Source organism: Podarcis melisellensis (genome assembly GCF_964234715.1).
Source record: "Podarcis melisellensis genome assembly, chromosome: 11".
Taxonomy (NCBI): Eukaryota; Metazoa; Chordata; class Lepidosauria; order Squamata; family Lacertidae; genus Podarcis; species Podarcis melisellensis.
Window position 1 is genome coordinate 43,047,633 of NC_138543.1, and position 10,801 is coordinate 43,058,433.

At 45.5% G+C, this 10,801-nt stretch overlaps 1 protein-coding gene across 6 annotated transcripts in view; it reads right to left on the reverse strand.

Annotated features, from left to right (window-relative positions):
- PARP8 (poly(ADP-ribose) polymerase family member 8) overlaps window positions 1–9,913 on the reverse strand; it is a 173,379-nt gene extending 163,466 nt beyond the window's left edge. For 2 of the 6 annotated variants that reach the window (XM_081929647.1, XM_081929650.1), the window contains exons 1-2: window positions 8,919–9,744; window positions 7,884–7,944 (exon numbers count right to left, since the gene is read on the reverse strand). In XM_081929647.1, the coding sequence (XP_081785773.1) occupies window positions 7,884–7,944; window positions 8,919–9,009 (152 nt within the window). In that variant the 5' untranslated portion in view covers window positions 9,010–9,744. Of the gene's footprint in view, window positions 1–7,883; window positions 7,945–8,918; window positions 9,745–9,818 lie in introns of those variants that run through there. The other 4 variants (XM_081929651.1, XM_081929649.1, XM_081929646.1 and 1 more) reach the window with 3 other exon arrangements.
- Window positions 9,914–10,801: the final 888 nt, after the last annotated feature.

The window sequence follows — 10,801 nt, forward strand, 5'->3', positions numbered from 1 at the left end:
TGGAGACGCAAGCTGCCCCTTTGCTGCAGGTCTCTAAGCAACGGCTGCACAACCATCTGTCAGAAGTGCTTAGTTGCACCCATCATTGTCGATCCTGCACTGACCACCAACATCCCTTCTGACTCTAAAAGGGTGCTTCCACAAAGCACATTTAAAGCACATTACTTTACCCAAAAAATCCTGGGAACTCTAGTTTATGCCTTACAGAGCTACAATTTCCAGTACTCTTTTAATCAAGATTTACCAGACAGAGGGGCACATGTGAAAGCATCAGACAAGTATCTTTTGGATCCTGGTAGGGTGCAGTTAATCACTAAAACAATTTTTTTTTTTACACTGACTGACAAAACAGAATTGCTAAATTCTGACAGCAAAATGTTTCAGCTTCGGCCTTTGCAAGTTGCTTGATAAAATATAACGATGTTTCCAAGGTGACCATTACTGAATTCTGAGCTAACGCTGGACTTCCTTGGGAAACAACAGATCCAGTTTAAATGCAAAACTAATATGGGGCATTGTGTGGACACTGTGAGAAGCTTGCATGCACAATTAGTTCCAACTCCACAATAAACTGTCTTGCAGAAGCCCACAAATTCTACGATCCTATGGAAACCAAAAAATAAATAAAATTTGGATGAACTCTTTCTTACAAGTAGATGCAGGAACAAAGTCATTTCAGTGTTCTGAACACACAAACCCTTCCTCTCCAATCCCCTCACCTGCTCACCTGGTTTCCTGCCCAACTGGCATACTGTTGGCAGTGGTAATAGCGCCATAAATCCTAGGGCAGCTGCACAGAGCAGGACACAAGAAGCCCCCTTACCTCTACCACTCCCATGCCTCTGCTGCTGGAGGACCAGCTGAACGCATATTATAGGCGGACACATCTTTTCAAGAGCTTTAAAAGTGAGCAGATTTCTGGAGGCTTCAAATTTTTTATCCTTAAATTGCACTCCAATTTACAAATGGAAGCTGCTCTTTGCTTACCCCAGCTTACGGCAGAGTGACTCCTCCCCGCTAGTCCCACATGTCATAGAATCAAGGGACCACAAGGGTCATCTAATCCAACCCTCTGCAATGCAGAATTTTTTTTGCTCAACATGGGGCTCAAACCCACAAGCCTGATATTAAGAGTCTCATGCCATACTGACTGAGCTATCCTGAGCTATAGACAAGACAGATGCAAAGACCAGTGCAGAAGGATTCAATTTTCAACACAGGAGTCAGGGGATAAGTAGCTGCTGCTTCTTGATCCATACCCTGCCATGCCCCTGAAATGAGCTGTACTCTTAGTGGGGCATCTGTATTTCTGGAGATTTATTTGGGGGTGCTGGGAGCCTAGCTGCAGTGGATAGAACATTCAATGGAACAGCAGTTCCACCCCATCCTAACTCTCCTCAGGTGGACTTCTGTGGGTTAGGATTGCTTTACCCATTTATCTCACGAACTAGTAAAGCTTTTACTATTACACTGATAATGCAAGCCCTGTCCATCTCCTGGGTTGGCTCTCGACACATCAAAGAAGCATTTCAGTTAAAGGCATTGTAAACTTTTTATGAGAAATTGGGTTGGCAAAAACAGAACTCTACAGCACCTTCTGGTGTCACAGTGTTATAATGCATATACAATGCCTATAAAGCGCTTTCTCTTTGCCAATGTAACTGAGTCCCTGGAGATCACATGCCATTGGCAGCAGAAGCAAAGCTATACAATCATCTCTCGGTACGGCAAAACTGGCTCAAACTGGCTGCAGTCTTTATTTTAATCTCTGTTCCCTATTCTTTCATTTCCCTTTTCTCTCTGCCCACTAAAAGGAGGTGTTGCCATTTAAAGGTAATCCCTTCCCTGTCCTCTGTGAAATGAGGATTTGCCCTGGTGCGGAGAGGGTTAGAAAAAGCCAGAAGTGTGAAGAGGAAGGGTGTTAATGTGTCTCCGAATTTGTTAACTGACCTCAGATTCTCTCTCTCTCTCTCTCTCTCTCTCTCTCTCACACACACACACACCTTTTCTCTTTTCATCCAAACAGCCCTGATCTTCTGGAGAGAAACAGAAGGAATAAGCTAAGCAACAGCAGAGGCAGCCAACAGCATAGCTGTGATTCTAATGACACCATATCCAGCTGTTACAATCATGGAAATTGCTCCTAGCATTTAACTGCTGTAGCCCAGTTCACACATTATGATCTTCCACGCTTGAGGACTGCCCATGCAGAAAAACAATAATAATTCTGGGAAGCTGCTATAGTATGGTGGCTAAGAACTAAGTGAGAAAACTCCCTGTTCAAGTCTCAACTCAGTCAAGAATCCATTATGTGGTGTTACACAAGCCGATCGTTCCCAGACTCAGAATCCGATCACAAATAATTGGGAAAACAATTTCCTGGTTCAGGAGTTTGGTATAATGGGTGTTCAGTACCCATTTCCTAGAATGTGTCTATCCAGTCCCACAGTGATGTCCAAGTATGTGAAGAACATGCAATAATGCAAGACAGGTCTATGAATGCCAATACATGGATGGCATGCATAGCAGCTAACCCACATGAGAATGAGGGTCCCAGGACAGCTGAAACTGACCTATCTCATAACAGTGCTGTAAAGATAACAGAGATAATAATGTGAAGTTATTTGACCAGTCAATAGAGTGTTTAGCAATATCATCATTCCACTGTGATTTGATGCACAAGGCTCATTACCCAGTGCAGGTTCAAGGAATGAGATTTTGGCTGATGAGGACAATCATTAGGAGCCAATTTCATATATCTAAAAATAATAATAATCAGCAAACCAAATCACCAGCACCCATCTGAGTACTAAAAATGTTGCAAGAGTTTTCACGATAAATCACACAGCACCGAAAAGGTCATTGAGTCCCAGCCTTGAGCTATTGATCATCCGTACAAAGCATCTCTAAAACTGCTGATGAGAAAGCAAATGCATTAACTTCCTTGGTTATGAAATTTAATTGTAATTGTAAATGCTGTTTGCATTTGTTTCTTGCTTGAAGCTAAAGGACCTAAAGCTGTGAGGTTAAACACCCTAATGTGAATTCCAGTATCTTGTGAAATCTGAAAACACTCTCAAATCTAGTGCTTTTTCCACTAGATAGACATTTTAAACTTTATTGTAGATACACACAGACCCATCAGTACACAGTCCAGGACAAACACCTTAAGTTCAGGGATTTCAACAGATGTGTGAATTGATCCTTTGCACTCAAAAGTAAGTCCCGTTGATTACATAGGGGTTTACAGTACTTCCAAATAAGTTTCCACAGCCTAAGGCTGCAATCCTAACATGCTAGCGGGCGTGTCATATTGGACACAGTTGGCCTTACTTCTGAGTAAACATGCTTAAAAGATTTCACTCTTACACGCACTTCAGTCTGAAATCATATGCACGTTTGCATGGAAGGAAGTCCTACTACTGAGTAAATATGTTTAGGATTATACTGTAACTCTTGTTTTGAATTGTAACCTAAGACAACAGTTTGCATTTCATAGGACAGCGGTTGCCATACTCCCCACCAACCATGGACCGCTTGAAAATCACTGGAGGCCACTTAATAATTTGTCTAGCTTTTGTAGCAATTGTAATGCACAGTGCTAGATGCTGTATGATTTTAAATTGTACTTTTATTGCTTCCTTTACTCCAGATAGACTGCATTTTATTTTACTACATTTTCAATTCCATAGGATTTGAATGGTAATACAATAAAATGTAATAGAAGAAACGAAGAAGCGCAAAAAAGGAACCCAATTAAAAATCAATAGCAACATTTAATGTGATGGATCTGCTGCCTCTTGTCGTCAACTGCAAATTCACTGACACACCACAGACCATCTGAATGTAGCTCCCGTTAGACCACCATGTAGCTCCACAGACCACAATTTCCAAACCCCTCTCATAGCAGACTTCACCCATTCAAAAACCTCACCTGTGACTGAAATCACATCTATTTGTCCTGTGCTGGGAATATAAAACCGTGTTTGTCACTAACATATAGCAAAAGTAACTGGCATTTAAACTTATTGCCATAGCTAAATTGGGGTAATAGAAAGTTATTCTTATTAATGTACTCATAGCATCTTCAACATATTACTCCCGATACTGAACATATTTACTAGGAAGGAAAGTACAGCGGTACCTCGGGTTAAAAGCTTAATTCATTCTGGGGGTCCATTCTTAACCTAAAACTGTTCTTAACCTGAAGCACCACTTTAGCTAATGGGGCCTCCCACTGCCACCACACCGCTGCTGCGCGATTTCTGTTCTCATCCTGAAGAAAAGTTCTTAACCTGAGGTACTATTTCTGGGTTAGCGGAGTCTGTAACTTGAAGCGTCTGTAACCTGAAGCGTCTGTAACCCGAGGTACCACTGTATTGCTTACTCTATTGGAATTTATGGGGCTATTTCCAAATAAATGCCCTACTCCTATAAAGAAAATCTATGGCATTCTGGGGCTTTTAGTTGAAAAAGAGCACTATGAGTGAACGTCACAGAGTATTATAAAATTATGTGTCTAAAAAGTGGAAAAGGTTTTTCTCACTCTGATAGCTTATTTAACTGATGCCTTTTTTAAAAAAAGTATTAAAAATTGTGTGAACACGTTTTCTCACAAAATATGTACTTCTGAATGCACATTCTGAGTTTGCTTTTCTGAACATATCTTATCTCAAAAGTAACATATTATATGCATTTTGGCATCACAAAAAAATTGGAGAATTGCAAAAGTCACCGGAAAAGTGCATTCTGATCTGCACATTCTTGAGTTGTAGATCAGGTCAACTGATACTGGAATTCACAAAGAAGGAATTCCTCAAGCATCCCTGTTCACAGTGCTAAAATCCAGGGGGATCCAATGAAGTTGCACAATGGGAGATTTGGGACAAACAATGGGAAATCTTCACACACTACATAACTCACCACCCAAAGACGTGGTGATAGCCGTTGGCTTAGGCAGCTTTGAAAGGAATCTGACACACAGATGGAAGGCAAGCCTAGCAATGGCTATTAGCCACTAGAAAAGGGATCACAACTCAGGGATACAGCACACATTTTGCAATCAGAAAACCTCAGGTTCAAGTCTTGGCATTTCTTGTTAAAACAATTTGGAGCCTCACAGATGTAGTCCAACAGCAGCTCCCATTTATGCCTGACTTTTGACCATGCTGGCCTGGGCTATTGAGAACTAGAGTCCCAGAACACCAGGAAAGCACCATCAAAAAGGCAACACATGCCATACATCCATCACGTTGTCCAGCCCTGGGTTAAAAGAATCAGGTAGCAGGTGATCAGGAAGACCTTGGACAGAGACCCTGGAGAGCCCACTGCCAGTCAAAGTACAAAGTGGAGAACCAGAGTCGGAAAAAGAAGTCCACATGTCCCCTTATCCACTGCTGGAAGCTGATTGCAGATGCTGCTTTCTTATCGGGAATGCAATCAACATCAAGCCTTAGTTAGATGAGGCAGTGTTTGCATTGCATAGAAACAATTCAGAAAGGTTTTGTTTTTGACCTCAGATGTGTCATCCTCAGACCTGTGAACTGGACCACCAGCTCCTCTCACTAGCACATATGTGCACCAATGATGTTGAGGAAACAAACATACTGAAGCAATCCAACTCTGACCAGCTTGTGTCACACAAGGTGCCACAATAGCTGTCACAACACAAGTTTGGCTGTTGCAACAACACCTACAGGAATGGCTACAAAGTCTGATTACAGTGCTCATGTACTTAGGATCAAGCTGCCAATCATTTTAAATCTGAAACAATTCCACCGAACTGCTTTTTAAGCACATCTAGGCTGCAGATTCAGAAGGGAAGGTGCCCTTAGTATTTGACAACAAGCTAAACTCCTGCCCCACGAGGAAGACAGAAATGACCAAAGTGCAACCCTAAAGAGTAACTCATAGGAACCTTGTGCCGGAAGTTCTCACCAGCAACCTCATCTTATGAACAGTTGGATCGATCAGCCATATGATAGGGCTAGGGATTGGGCTGGAGTGATATAGCGATGGATAAATACAGTTTAATCTGAAGAATGCAGGCCAGAGTGCTGAAGTAGATAAGATGCTGGGAAATATGCAATCAACATTTTGATTAAAAAACTGAAATCCAACCTGGCAGGGACTTTAAATAGGATGTGTGTGTGTGTTGGAGGTGCTGCTTAGAATCATAAAATCATAGAATTGAAGAGTTGGAAATGATTCTAAGGGTCATCTAGTCCAACCTCATGCAATGTGGGAATTTCAGCTAAAGCATCCATAATTGATGGCCATCCAACCTCTGCTTGAAAACCTCCAAGGAAGGAGATATCAGCTTTTACCACTTAAAGTTCTTCCTGATGTTTAGTCTGGATCTCCTTTCTTGTAACTTGAAGCCATTGAGTCCTACCTTCCGGAGCAGGAGAAAACAAGCTTGCTCCATCTTGCATGTGACAGCCCTTTAGACAGTTGAAGATGGCTATCCTATCTCCTCTTAGTCTTCTCTTATCTAGATTAAACATAACCAACTCCCACAACTGTTCCTCATAAGGCTTGTTTTCCAGACCCTTGGTTACCCTTAACCATTTTTACCCCTTGGGCTACTTTTTTCCAGTCAAAATTGACCCAACTGTTTTTCCACCTGCAGACAGAAAGATGTTGTTGTTGTTGTTGTATAGTCATTTAGTCGTGTCCGACTCTTCGTGACCCCATGGAGCAGAGCATGCCAGGCACTTCTGTCTTCCACTCCCACTCCACTTGCACTCCCTCTACCATGGGTAGAAAAGCAGGTGTATGGGGGACAATTCTAATTGGAAAAAAGTCTTTTGGCATCTTGTTCTCATAAAACTTCAATGTATTCTCCTTCTACAGAGATCACTCGAAAATATTTTACAAACACACACACACACAAACCAGGAAGGAACTGCTGGAACTATCACCAAAATCTGCTTTCATGTATACACAAAAAGCAGATATGAACTGCTGAAACTATCACCAAGATTGGCTTCCATTTCAAAACCAATCACTTGCTCCTGATATTTGAGGGATAATGTTAACCTAGTCAGTCTCTCAACATAACACTACAAAAAGCAACTTAATCTAGACAATGCGCAACAGCATTTCCTTTGAAAGTCCTTCTGCCTTGCAGGCAAGCCTCTTTGCCCATTAATACAGCACATTATGCAATAAAAAAATTACATAGTTGTTGCAGGAGTTTTTTATATAAAAAAATGAAACACAGGGTGAAATTTATTCAATGAAGTGAAGATTACTGTAGCCAAAACAATGTCCACCAACTGTGAATAACTTCAAAGTGTGTCACAGTTAATTGGTTCATTGCTCAGCTGTTAAAGAAGTGATAGTTATATGCACCATAAACTTTATTGAATATTCCCCCCCCTTATTTCAATTATCTGCAGCATTAACACAGAAAATTGCAAACAATGTTAAGGTATTGCAGCCTTGCCTTCGCTGCTGTCATTACTTCCTTTTACTTTTGCTGATGGTTGACACGGGATCTGAATTTCCATGGGCATTGCACTACAAACATTACTCATTCCTGACTCTTCTACACCCACGCCTCTCAAAACACTTACTTTCTGTTCTGGTGATCCACCTCCCTCTACACCTGTCGAAAATAACCCTGCATATATTCAGAGCAAGAGCAAGGAAAGGCAAAACAAGCAAGAGCAGAGCCCTTGATCAATGAGCCTCTGATGACGAATCATCGCCCCACAGAACACCTGTTTCCAGACCAATATTTCTTCCAAAAGAAGCCTCAAGGCATCAACACTATCTTCAAAGGGGAAAAAAGGAGGGGGGAGAATTCTTAACTTACTGAATACAGGCTGGTTTGGAATCAATAGAGAGTCAAAGGAAAATAAGCTGCTTCAACTTACTCATACCTTTTGGATCCTCCGACGTAGGTGAAGGTAAAAGTGGAATCTGCGTATCTGAAATCTGAAACACAAAAGAGCTGTGTTGTTGCTGAACGCTTATTGTTCGTTTTGTGCATGACGCCTGGCGTGTGAACTTGCCTCTCGTGTTCAGCCCACCCCCAGCCAGCCACCAATATGGGCACAGGGATTAGTCTGAAGTGGGGGGGGGGGGTTGGAGACAGAAATAATGTTACAGCAGGAACCCCCCTCCCCTCCCTGCAACAAGTGCTGCCTCGGTACTATGGCAACGGAAAGAATTTCCATTGTCAGTAAAGGCAACAGGCAGCAACAAGCCAGACTGCTAAACGCATATTAAACATTGCAAGTAATGATCATAGAGGAAAGCAACAAGCCAAATATTGAGGAGGGAGAGATGGGGTGGAGAGAGAGAGAGAGATCACAAAAAGGAAGACAGCCCAGCTCTGGACATCTGTAGATAATAATCTCTCAAGTTCCACCCTGGAAGAAGCCTTCTTCTATGCCATCAGCCTGCTCTCCATGCACATAAAATATGGGCACAGTTTTCTGTTGGGTTTTTAAAATATATATATATATATATATTTGTTTTTGTTTAGCTCTGCTGATCACACACACCAAAAAACAAAACAGGGGGAGACTCTTGCGAAATCAATCAGATGGCAGATCTGACCAAATAGATCAAAAGGCAACCTAACTGAGGAAAGCATCCAGCGCTTGAGGTTCAACTCCCACATCACTTAGGTGCCCCACAGAGCATTAGTGTTGTGTGTGCGTGTCTGTATGTGCCGGGGTGGGGGTAAGGAGGGAGAGATCCTTGCAAGCGTTCGGGGGGGGGGATCAGCGTTGTTCTCACAGAGAACTGTCAACAGAGAATCGTGATGCCATTTGGAGGGGGGGAGGCGACACCAAAAGATTACCCCCCCCCCAAAAAAAAACCACACACGCCCGAAAGCATTTCATGGACGCGGGAGTGGGGGGCATCGAGGAAGAACCAAGAGCAGCGGCTGGCAAACTCACCTGCAAACAGGCAGTCCTTTTCCGCCTTGCACTTTTGGATCACAATGTCAATATCCTTCTGAATCCTCTCTTGCCTTGAACACATCCCCATGAACTAAATCCCTGGGGGAGGAAAAAAATTAAAAAGGGGGGAAAAAAGAGCAGCCTTCGGTTTTTCCAACCCCGCCGCCGCCACCTCCTCCACCGCCACCACCACCTCCCTCGCTCGCTCGTTGGCTTCCTTCCTTCCTTCTCTGCCAGTGTTAAGAGGCAGTTAAAAGATGGAAACCTCCGAGGAAGGATGGGGGGTTAGCGGGGAAAGAAAAACAGCCAGAAGGCGAGGGGGGAAAGGTCTTCCTCCTCCTTGTTTGCTCCCCACCCCGGAGGAAAGGTCGATGTTGCATGCCCAGATGCGCTCGCCCAGATGTGCAGAGCGATGTCCTCCTCCTCCTCTTCTTCCTTCTCCTCCTCCCGGCTTCGACAATAGATCCGAGAGTCAGGGGGTCCAGAGGGATCCTGGCGCTCGGGGAACCGCGGGGGGAAGGCAGCCAGGCGGCGGCAGCAGCAGCAGCAGCACCCGGGAGATCGAGGCAGAGCCCACCGAATCGGAACCGGAGGCTTCACATCCCGGCTCCCCTCCGCCACCGCGGGGCGGGAGAGATGTTGACAAGGAGGAGAGCAGGAGGAGGAGGAGGAGGAGGAGGAGGCGAAAGGAGAGCAGCCCCCAAGAAGCCTCGGCGGCGGCGGCGGCAGCTGGAAGCGGCAGGCGGGCGAGCGAGGCTCTTCCCCCGTGGGCATCCACCCGCGCGCGCACAGTGGCGGCTCCCCGAGAGGCCGACACTTCTGCAGCGACGCCAAGCCGCAAACCCCTCCCCTCGCCGCCGCCGCTCCCAGCCCAGACACTCCGCCCGCCACACGTACTGTTGCTCGCCGACGCCGGAGCCGGTGGAGGCGGAGGAGCAGCAGGAGGAGGCGGAGAGGTCTCCAGGCGAGCGGCCGCCGCGCTCCCCTGCCAGGCGGCTCTTCCCGGGAGAGGTGGCTCCCTCGGGGAGCGGCCAGAGGAGGAGGAGGAGGCTCGTGGTGGGCGCGGGGCAAAAAAGGCTCCGTTGCGCGCGAGTCCCGCCAGCTCCTGCGCTGCCCTTTTAGGATACTGGGTTAGGTTAGGCCTCGGCTCGGCCAAGCGAGGGGGGTTGGGGCGGGAGGGGACGGACCTGTGGCCCTTTAGGGGCTGCTGGTCTGCAACGCCCGTCGTCCCTGATCATTGGGCTCTTGAGAGTTGGAGTGTGGCATCGTCTGGAAGTCCAACTCCCAGGGGCTGAGGTCCCCCAATAAAAGATTTGAGGGGGCTGCCTCCCCCAGTTGATGGACATTGAAATTCAGATGGTGTGCACCATCATGTGATCGATAATACGGGGCGGGGCTTAGCTGAGCCCCCCAATATTTTTTTCGAGTTATCATCCCTGCATATACCTGTCTAAGGTATCCTTGTCCTGGCTTGATGTCTGACCTGTGAGATCAGGGTTTGAATCCCCACTCAGCCATGACGCTTCCTGGGTGGTCTCATTGTTCAGTTTGTTCAGCTTTACCTGCCTCACAGGTTGTTGTGAGGATAGCTCAGTTGGTAAAGCATGAGGCTCTTAATCTCCAGGCCATGCATTCAAGACCCACCTTGAGCAAAAGTTACCTGCATTTCAGGGGATTGGACTAGCTGACCCCCATGGTCAGGGTAAAGGGACCCCTGACCACTAGGTCCAGTCGTGGCTGACTCTGGGGTTGCAGTGCTCACCTGGCTTTATTGGCTGAGGGAGCTGGCATACAGCTTCCAGGTCATGTGGCCACCATGACTAAACTGCTTCTGGCGAACCAGAGCAGCACACGGAATCGTCGTTTACCTTCCCACCGGA